Raw genomic sequence first — 25,294 nt, 5'->3', positions numbered from 1 at the left:
TTTTATCAAGTTAACGAATCATTTAGCCATGTGAACTGGTTCAATCGATTCATTAAAGATTCGATTCAAAAGAAAGAAGAAGAGGAAACCTAACCTCGGGACCAGTCGACCAATCAGAGACTGTGTTTGTGAGAGCGGTGAGAAGCGAAAAACCTCAACGCACTCATTTGTAGTTGACTGTGGGCGCAGTGTGGTCCCGCGTCGCAGAGGGGATGCGGGTGACCTTCACATAACACAAGGAGATGTGATTTTATTTCTGTGCATGTGAATGAAGTCACACACGTCGACGGTGAGTATGCTTTGAGCTCTTTAAGTTTGACCGTTAAAATTCGATGGGACAAACGCAAGATCTCTTTGCCAAAACCAAACTCATGAACGAAACGCCAACACAGCGTGACTCATTATTTAACGTTAGACACTTTTACATGATGTTAGTCTAAATCTTTTATCCAGTGACCACCTGAGCAAGAGCTTCGCTTCAGTTTGAGTTCCCTGTCCTTCACAGCTTCAAACGGGGCAGACCGGGGCTAGTTGTCACACGTTTTATTTCACTGAATATAACATTCAGCGTGATGTTATTTTATAACATCCTTTTTCTGACACACCTCTTGGCTGCAAAAAAGTAAATGCAGTTCATTGAAGCACGTTGGGATATGTTCGTGTTGACACTGTATTTAAAATCAAAATGCCATTATCCACAATATACAAAGTAGGCAAGTAGATTTTTTTCTTCATAATTTGATCAATAAATAAATTATGACAAAATAATAATAAAACAGAAGAAATGGAAAGGCATACAAAATGTTAAAATATTTATAATTCATTTTTAATTATTTATAAAATTACAACATGTGACATTTATGACAAATACCCTTGTCCTTCATTATAGTTATTTAAGCAATATCAAAAATCGCTGGAATATTAGTTTGGTTGACAATTCACTTTTTTAATTATTATTATTACTTTTAGTTTTTACTTGGGTGTTTGAAACCACCTTTCATTAGCATTGCTTTAAAAAAAAAATCCCATTGAACCCAGATATCTGGGTTGATTCGCCAACAAAAGTCATCTGGATGACACAAATGCAAAATCAAAGTTAATTAAAGTTGAAATGAAGTTTTTGGGGCGAAGGAAACATCATAGCCAATTTTGTATTTATTTATTCATTCTGCATAGACAGCCCAGTTTTATTAAAATCTCATCTTTCCAGCTGTGAATTTCCCCTTTAAACCCATATAACAACAGTGACAACTTGTCCTGGGGTCTTTCCTTCATACATGATTTTAATGAACGCAAAATATATTCTCCAGTTAAGGTGACCACATTATAAGAGAACACAGTTCTAGATACATTCTCGTTCCTGACTTTTCAAGATGGCATAGCACCTGTTTTGAAAGCAGTTGGTTTATAACTGTGTAGTGGTTACACAGCTGTTGTGTGGTTATTCACAGAACAGGATCAATAAAATATATCTTTTATAAACACAAATCTGCTGATGTGACTCCCAGGGACTGAGAATATCATATCAGCTCATTTTGATGGTACAGGTCCAAATGATTATATTGTGATCAGAACCTCTTGTGGCCCTCACTTCCACTACATTGTCCCCTGCATCTCTTCCTCCATGTGTAATTTCTCATAGGGAAGTGATCGAGAGCCCCTCCTCTCTTCTTACCCCAGCCATCACTCATCTCCGCTCTCATGTAGAACTGGAGGACACTAGCAGATCACAGGCAGGATTGTTGTCTTTGATGTGGCCCTCAACTCCTCAAGATATCATTGAGGCTCCCTCTCTTCCATTAGTCTGTCAGTGAAAGCTCAGTCTTACCCGGGGATCAGATTCTGCTGTCAGCTGCCATGTATCTGTGCAATCGAGAGTCAGACTGTCATTAACAGTGTGTTGAGGAGCCCACAAGATAGAGATGAACTGGTCACGTCCTGTCATTCAAACCCTGGTTTGCACTACGCATCACTAAACCCAAAGACTGAAGGGTTCTCCCTCACTTATTTAATCTTTGCAAAAACCTTGTGTGTAATCTAGCTTGTGGCATTTGTAACACATTTAGGTTTACTTTGTGTAGACAGAAAAAACATTAATATAGTTTCCTTATGCCTTGAATATATCAGTGTTATTTAATACTATTTATTTTTAGCTTTTTTATTGTGTTTTCTGTTCTTGTTTGTTTATTTGTGACCCTGGACCACAAAACCAGTCTTAAGTCGGTGGGGTATATTTGTAGCAATTATTAATTATCAAAATTATCAATTTTTCTTTTATGCCAAAAATCATTAGGATATTAAGTAAAGATCATGTTCCATGAAGATATTTTGTAAATTTCTTACCGTAAATATATCAAAAAATTTTGATTAGTAATATGCATTGCTAAGAACTTAATTTGGACAACTTTAAAGACGATTTTCTCAATATTTTTATTTTTTTGCACCCTCAGATTACAGATTTTCAAATAGTTGTATCTCGGCCAAATATTCTCTGATCCTAACAACCCATACATCAATGGAAAGCTTATTTGTTCAGTTTCCAGATTATGTATAAATCTCAATTTCTAAAAATTTACACTTAAGACTGGTTTTGTGGTCCAGTGCAAATATAAATCATTTATATTATTTTTATATATATATATATATACATATAAAAATATCGAACAACAACAGTTCTTCCTGGTCCTCAAATCTGATTGGCTGAGAGGAGTGCAATATTCTAGTGATAACAGAACTCCAACTGTTTCACCGTTTGTATCGCTCTGCTTGCTGTATTTCTTACAGCTAGTGTCAAGGCAGATGCCCAAATCCACTATCATTTTATAAATAATACTGTTTTTGTGTTAACGGAATGTAGTTTTAAGAGTTTTTTTTAGGTGATAATGTACTTGTTTGGACTTCAAATATGCAGTTTGTTAATAAAGATAACATCCATTTGAAAATTTGCTTCGATGTTTTCGGAAATGTGAGCTTCAGGGCGTCAGCGGCTGTTCAGCACTCATGAACCCACCAAGAGAAGCCTAACCTCGGCCAGATCTTCTGGAATTTACTGCTGGCTCTGATGTCTCTATAGTGCTTAAACATGAGATATAATTTGCTTTGGGTAAATCTAACATTCCTTCATTACTAGCTTGGAAGCACTGTAGAATAGGGAACACATATTCCCTCAATAAACTGCTAATTTGCTGCTTATTAATGGCTAGTTAGGTAGTTGTTAGGTTTAGGTATTGGGTAGGATTAAGGGATCTAAAATATGGTCGCCCAGAATAAGGAATCAATCTGTGCTTTATAAGTGTTAATAAACAGCCAATATGGTAGTAATATGTAGTTAGTAGTGGGAATTGGGCCTTAAAATAAAGTGTTACCACTAATTCTAAAGTGACGTTTTCAAATTAGTAGTGTTGTATAAACATAATATCACACGAGTAGCAGTGCAATATGGCTGGATATCGGCACGTTGTGATTACCCACGGCTGTTACCATTCTGCCAATTGTCTATATACAGCTTCCAAAAAAGAAAAAGAATTTAAAAACATGCTCATCACAGAAGAGGTGTATTAGAGTTAGTGTTTTTATGAATTCCATTTTTTATGTATTTTTTTTAAATAAATGTATAAACCCAGACAAAAAGATTTAGCAAACCAATTATAATTTAAAGAGATGGTGTCTAAGTAATTGTAAGTGCCATTTCCATGCAGCATCAATTCAGTTGGATCCTTGTCTCAAATTTTTAGTCAATACTTTGCTTAGGATGTTCTACATAAAATCGTTTTGATCAAAGCCACATGACTGTTTTGGTCCTGATTCAGACCTTTGCAATTACTGTGGAATTTTAAGAGTGGCTGCATAGCACACCAATTACGTTTTTATCACTTGCATAGAGAGTAAGAGCCTTGTTTGCTTGCCCTCTTTGATTCAGAAGGATCGTTGTTGCTGTGGACAGATGAAGGGGGACAGATGGCACGAAGGCTTGATGATCTTAGAGGTCGCAGCTGCTGTTGACTGACTTACACGGCATTGTGCTCATTGTCAAACTACTTCTTTTCAAGTTTGCATTGCAAAGATACTGTAATTTCAGGAGAAGATTCATCCCTTATTTGTTTTGGATGCTCATGTTTTTCCACATTTTTGAGTGGTTGTGTTCCTTTATGGATGACTTGCGGAGATCTTTTTGTTTAATAGGTGTTTGGATGTACTTTAAACACAGGGTTGTTTTACTCCCTGAAGTGGTGCTTATGATAGCTAAGAGCTCAGCTATTTTACTGCGGTCTATCATTAGAGTGAGTCATGAATATCAGCTCTTCACAGTTGACTTGAGAGGGAGCTCAGAACTCACAAGTGGGTCTTCATCAATCTGGTATCTGGTATCACATGACTCTAGTTATGTCATGTTCTAACTCAAGGAATGATGTAAAGATGTCGTTTCAGTTCATAGAAAGGTTCCGACTTGTATTTTTTGTGCCCCACTTTTTAACGACTACCCTGACAGGCCCTGCCTCACTGTGGGCGTGTTTAGACCAATACATTCAGGTTTAAAGAGGTCGTTTGTAGTAGTTACTATTCTGCTCTATGATTACATCCTGAAGATACCAATTCTGCAAAAAAAAAATGGAAAAGCAAAAAACGTGAATGTGCTTTGACTAAGGTGCATCCCCCTTGAATGACTGGGGATGGTCAAGCGTGGAGATAAGCCTGACCCGAGGCCCTGTGTGTCAGGACTATCGCAGTGTCACCAAGTAGAATGACAGGAGAGGGTCACTCGCTCTTGCCCTCAAGGTCATGATAACAATAGAGATCCCCAGGGTCATGGATGAGAAACACATACTCTTTTATCTCCAAAAAGTTGAGTATCTAGAATAAACTCTTTATATATTTGAAGAATAGGTCCTCCCTTATAAGGAGAGTTTGTTCATTATTTACTATGTACAATTTTCCCGAAACATCTTGGCGTCTAGGCGGTTCCCCTCATAATGAATAGGATCAAATATCCTTGCCTGTAAGGAAAATCATGCCTGTTCGAACTGAGAGGGCTAGATTTTTTGAGCTAAGTAGATTTTGAATGCAACTTCCAAGAAATTAGATGTATATTTGATAAGGTGTTTCATAGTTTGGGTAAAAAAGTGTCCATCTGCAACATTATGGCTTGCAAATACCATTTTCAAATGCAAGTGTTCGTCCATTTACATCGCTCTTGAAATTTTACTGGGTTTATGTATGTATATGTTATTAGTAATTTGGGGTTTGTACTTTTTTTAATAGAAATGAATAATCTTATTCAGTAAGGATGCATTTAGGCCTAATTGATCAAATGTAACAATAAAAATATTTATAAAGTTACAGAAGATTTCTATTTCAAATAAATGCAGTTCTTTTGAATTTTCTATTCATCAAAGAATTGTAAAAAAAAATATCCACAAAAATAAACAGTTGAATTCAACATTGATAATAATAAAAAAAATGTTTCTTAAGCACCAAACATGGCATATCAGAATGATTCTGAAGGATCATGTGACACTGAAGTCTGAAATGATTGTTGCTAAAAATTCAGCATTGCCAGTACAGGAATAAGTTAAATTTAATTAAAAAATAAAAAACGGTTCCTTTAAATTTGAATAATATTTTGCAATATTACTGTTATACTCTATGTTTGATCAAATATATAAAGTGAGTAGGCTATGTTTTGGTTCATATTTAGATTTTTAAATATATTTTTAATGTTTGTGCGTGTATTTAGATATATACAGTAGCCTATATATATTTGAAGTGAGTATAGTTTGGTTCATATTTAGATTTTTAATTATATTTTTAAAGTTTTGTGTGTGTGTATATATATATATATATATATATATATATATATATAAGTATTATTTTATTATTTTATTTATTTATTTAATTTCTCAAACTAGGCACTATGTGAAAAATACTGTATTTTGTAGTTTGAGCACAAATTGTCATTTATAACACTATCTATTTAAGCCAACAGTCGCAGTCTGCAGATCAGGGCATGCTGTATTTCCACCTTCTTCTCATTCTTCAGGTAAACTGCTCATGACCTCTGCAGTATTATGACACTTAGCACAGTCTGCATTCCATCTCATTGCTCTCTTCAATAAGAGCACTGTAATCCTCATCAGATCCTGAGAATGCAGGGAGACTCTCACACAGAATAAATGTCCAGGCATCTCTATTCAGTTACCTTGGCCACAGTCCCAGGTGAGACAGCTAAAGGGTCTATTTAATCTTAACTTGACGAGAGCACTTTGGAAAAGAACCCAATCTCTCATCATCTCAGGAGATTAGATCCGCACACCCACAAATCAGATGCGTCGAAAGCAGTGGCCAGAGTAATAGGCACTTAGGTCTGGACTTCTGAACCCAGTGTGTTTTTAGATGAAGCACTCTGACCGGTTAATTAAGCATGAATAGAAACGTTCTAGAAGAGTAATAAGCAGCTTTTGACAAAATCAAATTATTCAGTCCCATGAATTACTCATTTACACCCAATTATTAGCACTTATGTTAAATTTAACTTCTCAGATTATGACTAAATTTCAATGTTTGCAGAAAGGGTTGTGTAGTTTTATGATTAGCAAATGCAAAAAGAAGTACATTAATTCATATCTTGGTGATTACAAAAGCAGCACATTTTAGGAAAGTGAAGTGTTACGCCCTTTGGGGTGTATCTGTTTCTCTGCAAATCTCCTGATTACTCTTTCTGCCATTCATTGCCAACAACTGCCAGCTATCTATTCATGATAACCAAACACACTGTACTGTACCTGTTCCGAAGGGGATTTTTTAAATAAAAAGAACAAGACTAGGAACGTATTTTTTAGACCCTTTCGCTGGCAAGTTTTGTTTAAAATCTATTTTGTGAGTCCTTTGTGAGTTTCAAACCTACTATTGTGTGGAGGCTTGGCCCACTGCCTTCCTTGCTGTGTGTATCAGTTCTTGTGCTGGGATGTGAATAAGGGACCCATCACATTGTGCAGCACATAGACTCATTTATCTTTGTTTACTCTATTAGTTTAGGATGTCAGTGAATGTCGTCTTCTGTGTAGTCAGGTTGAGTTGTGACTATTTTAGTCAGCTTCACTTTTATTTTGTTCATATCTTTCTTTGGCAACACTTTTGCTCCTTTTCCCCCTTTTGTTTACTAATTATTGAGTCAGTGAATAGACCATATATAAAGCACATTTTTCACAGTTGTTTTTGGGATAAAGGTCTGGTTGAAAACCCAGGCCTTAGACTAATCAAAGTGCAACATGAAGAATTGTTCTGAATAAAATAAGTGATGATTTAAAGAGATAATTCAGTCAAAGATGAAAATTCTGTCATTGTTTATTTATTCTTATGTTGTTCCAAATCCATAAGACTTACATTCTTTTTCGGAGTAGAAATGAAGATGAATTTTATATTTTCTCATCATTTTTGCCCATCCATATAAAGTCTAATAATAATAATAATTAACATTTTCACACTTCAAAAAGTCAAGAAATCGTAAAAATGTGGATCAAGTGGTTTCATCGAAGAGACATGGTCACTTAATATGATGAACAGATGTAATTTAGTTTTATACTCGCATATAAACATTGATTAACACACATACATAGAGTATATCAAATATGGTAAACAGAAGCTCAGACGTGCTTGCCTGGCACACCAAGGAAGTTTGTTCTCAAGCTAGTATGTTTATGCAAGTACATCAAGCAAGTATATGTGCATTCATATATTTCCTTAATGTTCTGCTGTAAAAACTCATAGGACAAATAACTGCAAGAATTTATATAAAATTATTAAGAATCTGTCAATATCCTTAAGAGCTACACCTTAATATTACAGAATGCAGATTGGACCGGCTTTGAAACAGCTATTCTTTTTTTTTTAATTTAATCATAAATCATCTACAAACCCAATTCCAGAGAAGTTGGGACATTTTGTAAAATGCAATAAAATCAAGAATCTATGATTTGTTTATTCTCTTTCAATTTTATTTAAATGACAAAAGTACAAAGAAAAGATTTCCAAAGTTTTCACTGACCAATGTAAATGTATTTTGTAAGTATGAACAAATTTTGATTTTGATGGTTGCAACACATTCCAAAAAAGTTGGGACAGAGGCTAAATAAAAGTGAAAAGGTTATAGAATATCCACGTTAAACTGTTTTGAAACATTTCACAGTAATCTGGTGAGTTGGGAATAGGTGAGGGTATCCTGTTTGGGTATAAAAGGAGTATCTCAGTCTTTGCAAGCAAAGCTGGATCATCATGGCTCATCACTTTGTGCCAAATTTCATGAGAGAAGTGTCAAACAAAAATTGCATTTTACAAAATCACAAAAATCACATTTTGCAATGCAAAATTGCAAAGAATTTATGTCTTTCACCCAGTACTATACATAGTATTATGAAAAGATTCAGGGAATCCAGAGAAATCACAGTACATGTAGTGCAAGGCAGAAAACCTGAGCTGCTGAAGTCTTGTATCAAGCGAGACTGGACAATAATTTTGCTTGCAAAACTGTAACAATTAGTATCCTCAATTCCCAAACAATGAAACATTGTAATTAAAAGGAAGGATGATGTGACACAGTGTTAAACATGCCTCTGTCCCAACTTTTTTGGAGTGTGTTGCAGCCATCAAAATCAAAATTTGTTCATATTTACAAAATACATTTACATTGGTCAGTGAAAACTTTGGAAATCATTTCTTTGTACTTTTGTCAATTATATAAAAGTTAAAGAGAATGAACAAGTCACAGATTCTTGATTTTATTGCATTTTACAAAATCACAAAAATCACATTTTGCAATGCAAAATTGCAAAGAATTTAGGTCTTTCACCCAGTACTATACATAATATTGTGAAAAGATTCAGGGAATCCAGAGAAATTACAGTACGTGTAGTGCAAGCCAGAAAACCTCAGTTGAATGTGCTTGATCTTTGAGCCATCAGATGGCATTGCATAAGAAACCGTCATGCTGCGGTGTTAAATATAGCTACATGGGCTCAGGAGTACTTCAGAAAACCACTGTCATTTACCACAGTCTGCTGCTGCATCAATAAATGCAACTTGAATATCTGTTACTCTAGGAGAAAGCTAAACATCAATTCTATGCGGTGATGCTACCAGGTTCTCTGGGCCAGAGCTCATCTCGAGATAGTCAAAAAGATAGTGTGAAAATGAGTGCTGTACTCAGATGAGTCCACATTTCAACTTGTTTCTGGGAAAAATGAATTTCGAGTTCTCAGTCCCAAAGACCAAAGGGACCATCCAGACTTTCATTAGCGACAGAAGTGAAAGCAAACGTCTGTCATGGTATGGGGGTGCAGCAGAGCAAACAGCATGGGTGACTGGCATATGTGCGAAGGTACTATTGGCATGAAGGCATATATTAGGATTGTACAGAGATATATACTGCCATCAAGATGATGTCTTTCTTGGGAAGTCCATAGTTATTTGATCAAAACAATGCCAGCTCTCATTCTGCATGTGTTACAACAGCTTGGTTTCGTAGAGATAGAGTGAATGTGTTAGACTGGTCTGCCTGCAGTCCCGATCTGTCTCCAATTGAAAATGTATGACCAGTCATGAAAAGGAGAATCAGACAACGACAATCACAGACTGTTGAGCTGCTGAAGTCTTGTATCAAGCGAGACTGGACAATAATTTTGCTTGCAAAACTTTAACAATTAGTATCCTCAATTCCCAAACAATGAAACATTGTAATTAAAAGGAAGGATGATATGACACAGTGTTAAACATGACTCTGTCCCAACTTTTTTGGAGTGTGTTGCAGCCATCAAAATCTAAATTTGTTCATATTTACAAAATACATTTACATTGGTCAGTGAAAACTTTGGAAATCATTTCTTTGTACTTTTGTCAATTATATAAAAGTTAGAGAGAATGAACAAATCACAGATTCTTGATTTTATTGCATTTTACAAAATGTCCCAACTTCTCTGAAATTGGGGTTGTAGTTTGTGTGTGTAAAAATGTTATGGTAACACTTTAGTATAGAGACCAATTCTCACTGTTAACTAGTTGCTTATAGTTATTAGCATGCATATTACCAGCATATTGGCTGTTTATTAGTACTTATAAAGCACATATTCTGCATGACCATATTCTACATCCTTATCTAATACCTAAACTTAACAACTACCTTACTAACTATTAATAAGCAGTAATTAGGAGTTTATTGAGGGAAAAGTCGCAGTTAATAGTGAGAACTGGACCTTAAAATTAAGTGTGACCGATGTTATAAACCTTAAGAACTTTCTTGGCTCCACTGTAAGCCAAATAATTTGAACATCTACGGTCATGCTGGATTTTGCCAGATCTCATCCAGTTAGATATCAGTTCAGAGCCATATGCTTCACCTGCCGTTAGTGATACCTGAGCCCACGTTTCTCCCAGGGCCCCATCCAGTCCTTGCTGTGGCCTCAGAGGCAAATGGACAAACTCATCTCCGTTTCCCAGCCCAGTGAAGCACACAAAGGAAGCCCTTGTTGCAGGGCTCTGATCTCTGAACCTGCAGGCCAGAGAACAGGAAGGCTTCTGAGAGTCTGCAGGAGAACGGGGGGAGCGAAAGAGCGTATGCGCTGTAATCAGTTGGCCAATTAAACAGACCCTGGTCTCTCACCCCCATGTAATGAGAGAGGCTGACACTCAAGGGTTCCTTTCTCAACATATGAACCTTGGAAAAGGGATACTTCTGCTTCTGCATGCACAGATAAGCTATACACATTTGTTATGCACTGGTTACTATGAGATTGTATTGAATTGTTCTTAAATTGAAAATTTAAATAATAAATATGTTAATTATGGAAGGCAGTTGGTCTAAGTGGTCTAAAGGTCTTTGGGACTGAAGACCAATTTGCTTCTCAGTTCATGATGGACTTTTGAGAGTATTCTTTTAGAAAGACCCTAATTTTAACTTGGATGGACTAATGAAGGGCTAGGTCAGCTAGAATAGGTTGAGACACCAAATGCACATACTCAGAATTTCTTCAAAGCTTTCTAAGCTGCTTTTAGGTGTCACGTACCAAAAAGTAATCAATACATGGGAAAGGGCCCACAAAGAAATTTTACGTGAAATATGAGAAGTGTGTAATTTTACCAGGGTGGCCGTTGAGCCCTTAAAATTGCTGTGGAAGGAGACGTTCGGCTTCCCTTTCTGAAACCTTTTTCCCGGTTCAGTGCAGGTGCCAAATGGTGTGGCTCACTCCTCTGATCTTTTACAGCAAAGGTGTTTTCTGCATCTTATTGACTCATTGAAACTTTTGAGCAGTAGTTTATGTCAGATGTGAAAAATTTCCTTGAAAATATATCCTTTCATTATATGAGAATTTGCCTTTGTTAGCCAAGATGTTAAGTATTAAATTTACGTTTTCTATAATCATTTGAAGTTTATAGATTTGTTAAGTTATTCATTGTTATTTAAGTAAACTGAACAGCAAGTCACAGCTAGTTCAGACAACTAGGAAGTTGTCACAAAAGCAGTATTCTGAATGAATGAACAAAGACAAGATTATTTTTCATAAATATCAGTTGTTGGAAGAAGTTGCCACATTTTAAATGTTGGAAAGGTATACATAATTGATTGAAGTATATAATTGATTTATTATAGTTTTTTTGTTTTCAAATATTTTACTTTTTTGCTGTTTCATTAAAGGGTTAGTTCACCCAAAAATGAAAATTAGTCCATGTTTTACTCACCCTCAAGGCATCCTAGGTGTATATGATTTTCTTCTTTCAGATGAATCCAATCGGAGTAATATTCAAAATTGTCCTGGCTCTTCTAAGCTCTATCATTGCAGTCAGCGGGTGTTTCTGTTACACAGTCCAAAACACGTAAAATAATGTGCACGTATCCATAAAAAAACGTTCCTCACAGGTTGGGGGGGGGGGGTTTGAATAAAGACCTCCTCTTGCGAATCAATGCGTTTTTGTAAAAAAAATAATAATAATCCATATTTAAAACAATATAAACAGTTTTGTGTAACTTCCGCTATCTGTCATATGCACGTTCGCGAGAGACCATAGATAGGTATGCCAGAGACTAGGCTTGTTTGAGATGCGCCTCGCCTCGCCTGAAATGTAGGCGGCTGCAGTGAGGGGAGGAGTGAAATAAGCACAGTCAAAACGGACTGTTCTGAGCTCTCAAAGTGGAACAGATACCTACAAGATCAAAGGTGGATATCGCATTATTCACACTCATGCGCTGTGCTGCTGAAATGCGTATTTATCATCCATTTCTACTTTAATACAAACATGTATTTTTACATTTTTATAGAAATATGACAACAATCACATATCTCACACAGAGATCGCACTGACATAATTTAAAAACATAATCGCATGAAATCAGATAAAAAATAAAACATTTTAGAAGAGAACGCAGCATCACGGTTGTCTGAACCAATGAGCATTAAGCTGTGTGTCAGTCAGTCGTTTCCCATCATGCTTTTGATTAGCGCAGTCGGTGGAGAGCAACTGCGCGCGACTGCTCAATCCGACACAGCCACCTCGCCGTCGCGAGAGCTTTTTGGCACACGTCAGCATGACATCAGAGCAAGGCGGACGCAACTCGGACACTTTTCTTAACAGCATGCATTTCGCGGTGATCACCGGTGATCGGTTCTGCGCAGATTTATGTCATCTCAAACAAGCCTACTGCCTTTCCAGCGGGTGACGTAGAACGCCGGCGTAGTACATACGTGTGTGAGTCTCGCAGAAAACAACGTTTTTTATAGGAGCAAAGGAAGCAAAGTTTCCTTGCTTTACCAAAGGAAAACCAGTCTCCTCTTGGCTTATATCGAAATCCTCCAACATTTTTCTTACAAATCCTCGTTTTGTGCTTCTAATGACCGGCGTTTTGTTTTGTTTTGTTCTCTCTCCTCGCTTGTCACTAATCACGCAACGCCAGCTTCCGTGTACAACAGACACCGAAAATGAGAGAAAAGTGTTTATTACATTTGAAATATGGATATTATTCTTACAAAAACACATGGATTCGCAACAGGAGGCCCTTATTCATCCCCGGAACCGTGTGAGGCACATTTTTTTTTATGGATTTGCGCACTTTATGTTACGTGTTTTGGACTGTGTAACAGAAACACCCGCTGACTGCAATGATAGAGCTTAGAAGATCCAGGACAACTTTAAATATTACTCCGATTGGATTCATCTGAAAGAAGAAAGTCATATACACCTAGGATGCCTTGAGGGTGAGTAAATAACAGGACAATTTTCAATTTTGGGTGAACTAACCCTTAATTGTTTACATTTTGCTACTGGCAAATTAGTGACTGATTTGTATCTGTTTTTCCAGGACAGCAACAGTGGAAATGTTCAATGGCTTTTTGTAGTCAGGATATTAAGGTACGTGCCTAAACAGAAATTGACTTCAACTTAAAAATTAAGACTAAAATCTTTAGAAATATTCACTAAATGTGTAACAACTAGTCCTGGTTTTCAGTTCAGATGAAATTCCATGGCACAAGTGAAAATGATCCACTGCAAGCTGCTTTTTATATCCTAACTTACCATGACCCTCATCTTCACATACACATAAATACACACCTCAGGGATTTTCCACACAAATCTCACTTAGGCACGACTAGACCTGATCGGATAACTGAAAGGCATTATACTGAATTTATTACCGTACGTCACCTCCGCTATCCACATGACATGGCCTGAAGGATATAATGGAATCTTTACATGACAGTTTTATATAACAATGAACAATTGCCAGTCTGATGTTGATCTGTTGATGGAAAAGACTATGCAAGTCAGTAATAGATTTACAGAATTAACAGATTTAAGCTTTTAGCCTACATCCTTCCCTGACAACACATTTGATAACAACAAATAAAGGCTGGAATAAATAAATTACCACGATCTGCTCATTTTCTTTCTTTTCTTCTCAGTACTAATTATTTCAGAAGCTCCTTTAATTAATTAATTTTTTTGGTTTGTTTCATTTTGTTTGAGTTCAAATGCAGTTGTGAGTTAGATTTATTATTTAAAGTGACTTTATAATATAAATAAGTTTTTAAAAATAAAATAAACTGATATGCAGTCATATGAATAAATATTATACAGTAATTTACCTTAAAATATTACTTAAATGTGAAGTACAAATAGTTTTTTAGTCCACCAGAGTACTAATAGCCCCCTTTTTTTGAGTTGTGGTGTATTGTCCTCAGGGCCTTTGTGTTTTACAACCTACATGTCTGTGTGCTGACTTGGTCAGCATTGATAAATGAGTGGGAAAGGCACCAATCACAAATGAGCAATAAAAGGAGTCACACAAAGCCTCCTTGAGTTTATATCCTTGACCTGGTGTGTTTATGACAGTCTGTCTTCCTGTGAAGGTGGGCTCACATACCTAACCAGTCACTGACCAGTGGAGGACAAAGGAGATATAAATGTGGTGAGATTGTGTAGGAAAATTCCTGGACTCTTTCAGTCCAAAGAGGAATTGAAGATGTTTGTCAAGTAAGCAGTCTGGATAGATGGGTTTAATTCTGTGGTTACTCTAATTGTTTTTCCTTTTTTATCAGCTGTTTCTTAAGGAGGAAAGTGGTTTAAGAGAGAAATTGGAGGTGTTTACCCATTTGAGGATCTCAACAGGAAATCTCAGGTAACTGGAACATTTTAATGTTTGTATTGTTCTTTCAGTGTTGCTATGCCATGGTGATTCATGAGCTTGGTAAATATACACACACTTGAGTGTGGCGTACTTGAAATTCTGCCAGTGTTACTGTGTAATGAGCAACATGGAGGTCTTATAAATATTGCTTTGATGTCACTTTCTACCCATATTCCAACAGAAATTTGATTCCTCAAAGTGTCCTGGAACTGGGGCGTTTAGGTCTTTAAAGCTTATTTTTCTAATTCATGCTAAGCTCTCAGTTCTGAGATATTTCAAGACATGACATGTGGGTTTAAGTGTTTTTCACTTGAATGGTCAGGATCTGGGTCGTACCTATGCAGGTGCCTCCAAGTGAACTGTGGGAATGTTTTCTTCTTTTTATCGTCATGTTCAGACAAATTGTTTTTAAATTGCTAGACTTAGGATCACATTTACGAGAAGGTTGTTGAGGAACATTAAATCATGCCATTCATAGGACAAAAAGCTACTAAATGATTTCTGGATTGGTATAGTACATCTGAATATTAGCCTTTAAGATTTGATTTCATGTATACTTTAGGCCTCTTTTTTTTTCTTCTCCAGTTTCTTCACATTCCTCTTTTTTTTTCAACTGTAACCTCAAAGAAGCAAAAATAGAGCGCTGTATAATATAATGAAATGGATCCACTGGCCCTCAGGCCATCAGAAAAGCCCTCCGGCCCTTGAGAAGGGCGTGACCATCAACACCTATAGAAGAGCATGTCATGTGTCCTGTTTTTCTCTGTCAAGAGACAGAAATCTGCTGGTTTCAAAACAAAGTAGTAAATCTGTCAGCTATGTCTTCCAGTAAAAGTGCTGACAGAGCAATGTAGTATTCCTGGACATATAGCCTACTGTATATCTTGTTTTGGCATTAATGTTTGCAAGTACTGCAAATTATATTTTGAAAAGATTTAAGCTCCTTTGATTATGAACCCAGTCTGAATTTTACCTGACCTAAAGAACAAAGGATAAAACATAAATGAATCATGTGACTGTAAGAGACTCTTAATAGCTATGGAGTCCATTTCTGTCAGGCCTCTGAAAATAATTTATTCATCATTTATGCCATGTCAGTTGAAGAAAAGTCATATTAATTACATTTTTATTTATTTTCTGGCTTATGAAAAATAGTGAATTGATTAATTCTAAGACTAACTGAACAAAGACCCTGAAGTCACAACAATTTGTCCTTGATTTGTTCGTTTCAGATCCTGTTGAGCCTCTTTGTTTTGAAATCATCACTGTGGAAGACGGTTTCCCTGGAGGCGAGACAGTGGGTGATTTGCATTCTCCACTAAAATGTGTTTAAAGAACCATTTCTTATTTTGATAGAAATAGTGCCATGACATAAAGCGTAAAGCGTTAAACCTTCACTGAAAGACATAAATGGGAAAAACCAAACTGTCTGTGGCCAAAAGGCAGTCGTGAAATATTCAGAAATCTATTTGAGAGTATCACCAGTGTTTTATTTGGATATTCAAAGGATAATCCACCATTAATTTGAGGGATTTTTAAAAGCTCTGGTTAGTCTGGGAACATTCCTGTAATTCTAACCCTGTCAGCACATCAGGCTTGTATAAAGCTCAAAGGATGCTCTAAAACTCACTGTGGTGTGATATTTACACAAGACATGAAGATTTCACAGCTGTATATTTACTATGACAGCCGTGAGGGACAGCTAGAACACAAGATATCATATGAGCAATGCTGTATCATATTTCATTGATATTCCACATGCAGTTTTTTATGGGGACTGGCAGAAGGCCATAATATATTTTACAAAGTACTTGAAATTCTTATTGAATCGGAGAGTCAGTGGTAACACAGTATGAAGCCTCCTGTATTTCCTGTTGATGTGATTTGTACACTCAGCAGTCTTTTCCTCACTTCACTCGCTGCTGATCTCACCTCTCAATGGCAGCTCTTCACAGAGGAATAACACATAATGTACTGCTAACTATTGGTGCTGCTCACAGTTATACTGTTGGTCAAATTGTAGATTCACTTATGTTGCAAACATAAAACTGTATATAATTCAATCAATCTAATTCAATTAAATCAAAGAGATAATTTAATTTGTATTTCGTTCGAAGTATATCACAGTAGGTAAATTCCCCTTGAGGAACTAAAGTCTAAATAACCTGCATAATGCCACAATGGTGAAAAAAAGACAGAAAAATTGGCGATCACTGCTCATTTCCATGCGTTAGCAGTCCTGGCTCAAATTCAACAATTTATTTTCTTCACCATGCAAGTACATGACAGAAGGTTTAAACATGGTGATGCTTGGTTCTGAAATATAAAGCTTTATTTGTGATATGATAAATTACCACCTCTCTAAGTAGGTGGTTTATAATACACTACCATTAAAGTTTAGGGTCAGGTTTGTTTTTGTTTTTTGTTTTTTTAAATTAGTACTTAATGGCTGCTGAAAATTAAATAAAATAAATAGAAAAGTTATTTTAAATTGTATGTACTGTAAGATCCTCAAGAATAGTTTTTACAATAGAGTGAATAAATTGAATTCCACTGCTAGAGATTTCAAAGTAATAAAGCAATTGACTGTGCAAACCTCCAAAGATCATCAAGTACCTCATATCATTAGTGGGTTTTAGTATTGATCAGCTTTACCAAAAATCAGTACACGATTCTCTCATGTAGTGGACAATTAATGTAGAAGAGTGTTCTGGGTGTTCCAGAGGTTATGGGGATGGGGTGTGTGCTAAAAGCATTTGTGTGAATGCTAATTACATGGGCTAGACTGGCTTGACACCACACTGCCGACTTTACACAATGGCTAGAGGCTCCACCCCCACAATGCACCTGCTGTCCAATCAGAAGCGGGGGTTGTCAGGAGGTTGGGGTCGGTGGTTTCTTTTCTGTTGTTGTGAGAGAGAGCTGAAATGGAAAATGACTTCTAAGCTTTCTCTTTCCTTTTCCATTTCCTTTGAAAGTTAGTCAAGACAGGATCCTTTGGACATTTATCAGGGAATCTGTCTACTTGGTCTGTTAATCCTATAAGCTGTCCATACAGACAAAAGGTAAGTCTTTGTTTTTTTGTTTTTTACTTTTTTCTTTCTATATTTTGATTTTCAAATTTATTCATGTTTTGTGTAAACATTATTTTGTGTGAATAAGGTATGTTTTGCATTATATTATTTCACATTTGTATTGGATAAGTAGGCTATTTTATAGTATGTGTTTTTAGTAAGGCATCGGTTTCTTTGTAAATTCTAAATATTAATTATAAGATGGACTCTCACAGATGTTTAGTTACTATGTTAAAAGTCTTGGTTATTCAGGTGGCTTCACGGATCACTGAAACAATCAACAGGCCTCTGAAGTTCTCAAACTAGTCAGACAGCACTGGCCTCTAGAACTCATTTACATCACATTTCATTTCACTTAAAGACATTTACTTTCAAAGAATGCATCTAAATATCAAACTAGACTACGGTTTTGATCTAAAATCCTACCATGTTTCAGAACGCAGCCTTTGTTTATGGAATAATGAGCGCATGTTTGTGTGGTTTTGTATTCTGCATAAATATGCCAAAATAAAGATGCATGCAAATGGCCATTTTATGCTCTTCACTCTTAATGAACTGCTTTTAAGTCCCTACATGTGCCCTGGCTGGTTTGTGACCTAAGAACACTTAGGTTTGGAGCTGAAAGGCTTCAGACTGCAGGCCCCTGTGTGAGTTTTAACCTCTGGGTCAGAGGAGCTGATTGCTGTTGTGCTGTCAGTCATTATATATGTGTGATCTCTCTTTACTCTGCTAGAGAGACCCTTAGGAGTAGGTTGTCACTGCCACAAGATTAATGACACTCATCTGTTTGCTTTTAAACCATATGCTGTCTACAGATGAAGTAGAGCCTGTGGATTTCGGTGTACTAAACTGATGCTGAGTGCTTGATTTAAGTCATTTGAAAAGGGAAATTTAAACTTCTTTATTTTTCAGATTGTGAATGTATTTAAAGAACTTGCTCACAGCATGTTTCGCTGATGCGCTCTCATGTTTATTCAGACAGGAAATAAGTTACGCAGTAAGCTAACGTCCATCACACAGTGAGATTGTCAATGCTGTGTAACTGAACACTGATGGAAACAAGCACTAGAGCATGTTAATGTCCTCAGAGAATGTGTTCAGCCTTAATCATTAACCTCTGAGGTCACCGTGCCTTACTGCTTCTTAAAATGCCAGGGGCAGGTGCAAGACATTTCAAATATGGGGGCGGAAGACGTGGATGGGGACTTAAGTCCCTCGTCATCAGTTATAAGGCTGGATTTTGGTTTCCTGCTTAAAAATGTAGCTACTTGCAATTGAAGTACCAGAGGGCTTTATGCAAATGGACATATTAGTGAATCCAGCGCATTCAGTAAATTGAATAATGCATGAAATGAATGCTTTTTGGATGATTAGAATTCATAGATTGTACTTCTTCAGAGTATGAGCCTTTGCTGTAATTAAAAGAAGTAATGTGTGAATCCATCCATCACCTCTAATTATGTTCTATTATTTAGGCATTTATGATTTGTCATTATTCTGTTAAAGGGATAGTTCACCTAAAAATGAGAGTTCTGTTATTAATTACTCACCCTCATGTCGTGCCAAACCCTAAGACCTTCGTTCATCTTCGGAACACAAATTAAGATATTTTACATGAAATCCTAGAGCTTTCTGACCCTGCATGGACAGCAATGCAACACAACTCTCGTGAACGTGCATCAAAAACTGAAACGGAAGAGAAGAAATTGTTTTTTTTTTTCAAAAAAATATTCTCTCAGCTTCATAACATTACGGTTGAACCACTGATGTCACATTAACTATTTTAATGATGTTCTTACTACCTTTCTTGGCCTTGAACGTGGTAGTTGTGTTGCTGTCTATGGAGGGTCAGAAAGCTCTCGGATTTCATTTTTGGGTGAACTATCCCTTTAAAAGAAATTGTGATGGATATGAATGAATAGGTATGTTTTCTTAGAGCTGTAGGCATCAATGTTAGAATTTTCTTTTATATTAAATACTTTTGTAACAAAAAAGTATATTTTACATATATTAACTATATAAAATGTGTTATTGTTCTTATTAAAAGATCATCATATCCCACTTATAAATATGTATCTGCTTTTTACGTGAAGTACTATTTCCTGCTGTTGAGAAATGGGTTCCTGTTCATCATACTTAAGCATTAGAAGTTGTGTGTATTTGCCCAGTCTATGCCAATAATTATAATATTGAGGTGCATAACAAAATATATATTAAGAGGAAGTCAGAGACTAAAACTTTATCTGTTTATTCTTTATCTGTTTTATCTGTTTAACTGTTTATTTTAGGAGTCACTATCAGTGTTTTAAACATGGCAGCAGAACTGGCCTTAGTCACTGTTCTCGTCCAGCTTCTTGTTGATTTGGTGACAAGTGACAGCATTGACTTCTACAATATCATACCTGCTGTAGAAGGTGAGTTTGTTTATTCCAGTTCATTTTATTCATTCATTTTCATTTTAACTTCCAGTGACTTTATAGCGATACTATAACACAGTGTTCATGTCTGTGCAGCCACCCCGTACCCCAAGAGTTTCAAGTGCTTCACATGTGAACAGGCCTTAGACAACTACAGCTGTAACCGCTGGGCAGAAGATGTGTGGTGTCCTCAGAGTGAGTTTACTAAACACAAACCCACCGCTCTCAGATCTTCACAGTTGTCTCTAGATTTACTTTGTTAAGAAATATCCTTTTAAATTCCTAACAACCTGTTTCTTTATTTATAGATACTCAATTTTGTATGACAATACACCACTTCAACCACCATGGAAAGACAAAATTTGTTACCAAAAGATGTGCTGTGCGTGAAGAATGCCAGTTAGCTGGCTGCAAACATCACAAAAATACACATCATGTGAGTATTCACATACACATTATTCCACTCATACAAAAATATCTCTTAAAATGTGTTTCTGTCTTGCAGGAGTGCATATCTTGCTGTGAAGGGATGGTTTGTAACGTAGAGCTGCCGACCAATCACAGTAATGCAGTGTTTGCCCAGAGACAAACCCACAGCTCAGCAGCACCCACTTTCCGGATCTGGGATTGTGTGATCCTGCTGGTCCCAGTTCTCATGGGACTGCTACCATTGTGATCCTCAATCATAAAAACCTGTTCGGTTATGAACAGCGCTTCAAATCATTGAGACAAAGGAGATGTCATCCACACTGGAATTTTAATACAGTCAGATGGATGTTTTCATTAAGGCCACAGTAATATCATGCAGGAGAAAGCCAGCATTCCCATTCATCTCAATGGCAGGATGTTGCAGGATTCTCTGGAAGAATGTGATTTGCCATCTTTGCTGATGGGCTCACAGATGTTCTCATGACTGATCAGTGACTAATCAGCCTGGAGCCTCAGGAAAAATTACATCATGGCTTGGCTGATTGGTTAAAGCACCACAAGAAGAAGATCACTCACTAGTGACTGTCTGCAGCTGTAATAGAAGTCAATTTCACACTTGGAGGCTCCCTTCAAAAACAGTTGGACGCTGAATAATCTACAATAATATAATGAAATATGCGACTTAGACATTACTTGCAAATAATTTTATTCTTTTAGAAAACACAATGACTTAGAGTGGAGAAGGATGCATTTTGCAGCCAAATGGTGTAGTGGCAACTCGACTATGCAAATCAGCCAAACCATAGCTCTTTGGTGGATTCAGCGGTGGAGGAACAGTGTGCACAGGAAGTTGCTGTGTCAGGAAGGTCTGTCAATGGAGTACTAGTCCCGCTTGTGATGACTGCTTACTAATGACGTGCTAAATAGGACAGAGAACCAGACGGGTTGCAAAACAGCATTTAGCAACTAAAGCAGTGGAATTAACTTATGCTGCCTCACTGGATTTGTACTGAGCAAATTGAGGCTCACACACTTGAGCATTAGAAGCCTCTATGTGGGATGGTCCTGTGGCTCTGGTCCCAGATTCTGTCACACAGGCCGAGCACAGCAATGAGAGGATGCGGGATGTGTTGTTCTAGTTTTCTAAATGGTGTGAATGTCTCTAAAAGAGATCTGGATTGCCGCATAAATGTCAGTGCTTTAAGAACATGGATCTGCATCACGTAAAAGCACTGATAAATTAATTAAAATTAAGTACATTTCGAACTATTCTGGCTTGACTTTTGCAAATGCTGTCATGTTTTGCTGTCCCAATAGAAATAAAAACGTGACCATATTTAACTAATCCTAAGGTGTCCATGCACAAATATTCTATGTTAAGTTATTATGCTACTATTATTTACCCTACAGCTGGCATTAGATGAAAATTCACTCTGTTTTCTAAATATATTTTATTTATCTTATTGTGAACAATTCATCTGTTCATGTTTAAATTTTATTAACCTCATAATTTTTAATCAAAATGTCATAAACCGTACCACCAACCTACAACCTACTGCAAGTTTACATTTAGCTGATTTGCCTCCATCCAATCAAGAACTGCTACATAGAATTTTTCTTTTCTTATTCGATAATTTAACTCGAAATCAAAATACTGATCGCTACCTTCACTTGTCATGAAAAGTTTCATTTTCATTTGTTCATTTGTCAACTTTAATAAGCAACCGCTTTTTGATATATAATTTTTGCAATTGCAAATTTAGTTCATTTTTACATTACCAAAAATCTAGAGTCATTGCATGTAAAAAAAAAAGAAAGAAAAAAAGTAATAAACAGAAAATTCTATATGTATAAAAAAACTAGTTCTAGAACTGTTTCATAGATGTTAATGTACAAACCTTACAGCGCGGTTGTGTTCCTTCCCATGAAGGTTGAAGTGAGTTATGATAAATAGTCTTGTTTACGTTCATTGGGTTGATTGAGTGTGTAAATGGTTTCTCGTCTCTTTAATCTATAACATACCGCTGTGCTTTTTGTATATGAGCAGCAGGGCTACGTTTTTAAAATTCCTTCCACGCTGATCTGAGAACAGTTACTGTCTTTTCACATGAGAATGCCCAGGTTTAAATTTGGAGGAGGGAGCTGAACCTCAAACAGCACAAAAGAGCAACTTCCCCCCCCAGAGCTCTGAGAACAATAAAAAAATTCCCAAGAGGATCTCAGTGTGGGACACAAAGCCGTGGACCATTAATATCATTGCTGTCTGGAATAATGAGGGGTTTTTTCTCTCTAAACCAAACATGACATATGGCCCTTCCTCTAAAATTGTTGCAGAGGAAATTAGATTTGGTTTCTGTGTAGCTGCTTCACTGACTTATGAAGTTAAAGTGTGTGTGTATGTGTGTGCGTGTGCGTGTGCATGTGCATGTGTTCCTGCTCCGCTGACTGTCTCGCCGTGTGTGCTGTTTGCTCTGGCTGCTGGCAGTCTTTGTTCTGGTTTTATTAGGCGTGGAGTTGGAGTCTGTCACTTTCAGGCTTTGGAGAGTCGTTTATCTCCCATTGAGAAAAACAGTATCAGTGCTGCTACTCTCATCTGCTCCGCCGGTGTCTTTAGTATTCAGAACCCAGTCTGTTCAGATGAGGAGACAGAAAGCTCATGGCTCTTATCCATCCAGATGCCTTACTGTGAGAATGTTAGCCAACCAAAAGACATTGTAATTAATTAAACTTTAACAGCGTGCTTTATTGTACAGTGGAGTCCAACGGTTAGCATTGGATGTTTTTAAAAAATGAAAGAAAATGATATAGATAAAAAGAATAATAAATTCTTAAAATTATTAAGAAATATTTTAGTTTTTTAATGTATTTTTTGGTCATTAATCCAATAAGCAAATTGTAATGTTGATCATGTGAACTCCACATGATGTACAGATTTTCTTGCATCCATTGTAGCACAAGATTTTTGAAAATTCTCATGCTGGAGAACATGATCATCAGATTTTACAAATACTAATAAATAAGGTTTTATTATTAGTTATTTCCTAAGCTATTTTTAGAGATTAATTTTCTAATTTATATGAATGTTCACTCAAATTTGTTCCTGATAATGTCCATTTTACCATTGTATAACACATATTGATAAAAGATGGATTGGTAATGAGCTTTAATATATACAGTAAACATGATGTTTTTTCTACAGCTTCTCTGCAATAAAATGCCAGCGTACATTTGAAAGCAATACAGGACTCATTGGAAAGTCCCCTCAAACATTCATATTAATTTAAAGGAAAATTGACATGATTTAATTAATGATTTATTGGATGCATTCGGTAATAAGAGTGACTGCAAACTTTTACGTCATAAAAGTAGTACAAAAGCAACATTCATTTACTGAGAGGCATTTGATACTCTCAAACAATGAACAACCTTCATTCCTGCTCTTGTTTTTATGTTGGCGCCATGTAAATTTGTGTTTCATTGAAGTCTGGTGATTGATGGTGTCTCCTCACACAGACATCTTCAATAATTGTGTAAGTGACTTGTGATTGGCTGCACAGTGCGCATACATCTTTAGCAAATTAAATAAAAGCAATCAATAGCACCTTATCTGAAGAATATGGAGATTTTCTAATCTTTGTACTGAATTTTTAAATTTAATAATTCATCTGGCTTTTTTTGATCAGTTTGGCATAAATTAATTCATTCATACTGCAGGAATCCGGCCATTAAGGCTTGGCAGCTACTCTACGTCTTTAGATGTTAAGAATGAAAAAAAAACACATGAAAATGCAATGGGAAAAGCCTTTCCCTACTACAAGGGCTCTTGACAAACAAGAAATGTACTTTGAACACAAATACCCTCTTTGGACAAGCCTTCTGTGGTAATCCCAACACAGCACTGGCCGCATTTGATCATTGGATCAGGCCTGTCCTGTAATCCGAATGAGTCACCCGGCTGCATTGTCCGCTTGTGTATATGCTCTGTGACGGCCAGCCGGGCTTAACATTCCGCTGCAGGGCCAGAGATCACCGCACTAATTGGCAGCCGGCAGTGTTTCCAGAGGGATTTTGTTCTCCATGAGGATCTGACCTCTCTGAAACCTGGTTGAACCAGACCTCAAAGACAACTCTGAGTCTGTACCCTCAGTGCCACTTAGTCTGTGGACAATAAAAATACCAATGAGCGAGAATTTCTTTTGATGGGCTGCAGAGCAGTGGACCTCATTGTTTATGATTCTGAGACATTGATTATGGGCCTGTGACCCTTTAAATGAACACTGCAGAATACAGTGAAATTCTTAAACAAGCAATCAGAAGTATAACAAGAAGTCCGAATTAAAGTTAAGTAACAAACTGCTTTAGACAAAGTGAGATTAACCCAAGTTATAAACTACATAACCTCAGAGAACAAATAAAAGTTTGTACAAAAACCAGAGCCTGGTCTAAAAGTAGAGACTCTGCTTCAATGTTGACGTGCAGCTGACGGGAGAGGACAGGTGTATCTCACTCTGTGATCTTTAAGCACACGTGAAGAGCAGTTTCTGTGAAGTCTGAAGACTTGCTGAGATCTTACACCCCCTGTGTTGCCAACAAACCTTTCAACATGAAAAAAAAATAACTTGGGGCTGATGGAAAGTACATACTTGGCCCCTGTTGACCCTCTCTCGCCAAACATTTAAGAACCAGAAATAGAATTCAGCTAAACTTTT

The 25,294-nt window shown here is 36.6% G+C and overlaps 1 protein-coding gene across 15 annotated transcripts; it reads left to right on the top strand.

Moving 5' to 3' along the window:
* The first annotated feature begins 154 nt into the window (after positions 1–154).
* lypd6b (LY6/PLAUR domain containing 6B) lies at positions 155–22,312 on the top strand. 15 transcript variants are annotated; one of them, XM_058785995.1, is made up of 11 exons: positions 155–289; positions 5,984–6,037; positions 13,340–13,389; positions 14,388–14,446; positions 14,577–14,656; positions 15,898–15,962; positions 17,644–17,730; positions 20,028–20,153; positions 20,253–20,351; positions 20,465–20,592; positions 20,662–22,311. In XM_058785995.1, exons 8-11 carry the CDS (start codon positions 20,051–20,053, stop codon positions 20,830–20,832), a joined length of 501 nt encoding a protein of 166 aa, XP_058641978.1. In that variant the 5' UTR covers positions 155–289; positions 5,984–6,037; positions 13,340–13,389; positions 14,388–14,446; positions 14,577–14,656; positions 15,898–15,962; positions 17,644–17,730; positions 20,028–20,050; the 3' UTR covers positions 20,833–22,311. The 15 variants fall into 15 exon arrangements, with proteins under 15 accessions (XP_058641978.1, XP_058641980.1, XP_058641981.1 ...); XM_058785993.1 differs by having other exon boundaries at positions 170–289; positions 5,977–6,037; XM_058785997.1 differs by lacking the exon at positions 14,388–14,446.
* The last annotated feature ends 2,982 nt before the right edge of the window (positions 22,313–25,294 follow it).

The sequence above is a fragment of the Onychostoma macrolepis genome, chromosome 09 (genome assembly GCF_012432095.1).
Source record: "Onychostoma macrolepis isolate SWU-2019 chromosome 09, ASM1243209v1, whole genome shotgun sequence".
NCBI lineage: Eukaryota > Metazoa > Chordata > Actinopteri > Cypriniformes > Cyprinidae > Onychostoma > Onychostoma macrolepis.
This window is presented reverse-complemented; position numbering and strand designations above follow the sequence as displayed.

What these genes read in the sequence shown, in the direction of transcription:
- lypd6b (XM_058786006.1), top strand. Translation starts at nt 20,051, where the DNA reads ATGGCAGCAGAACTGGCCTTAGTCACTGTTCTCGTCCAGCTTCTTGTT. An exon ending in AGATGTGTGGTGTCCTCAGA is followed by an intron (nt 20,352 to 20,464) that starts GTGAGTTTACTA and finishes CTTTATTTATAG; the next exon opens with ATACTCAATTTTGTATGACA. An exon ending in ATCACAAAAATACACATCAT is followed by an intron (nt 20,593 to 20,661) that starts GTGAGTATTCAC and finishes TCTGTCTTGCAG; the next exon opens with GAGTGCATATCTTGCTGTGA.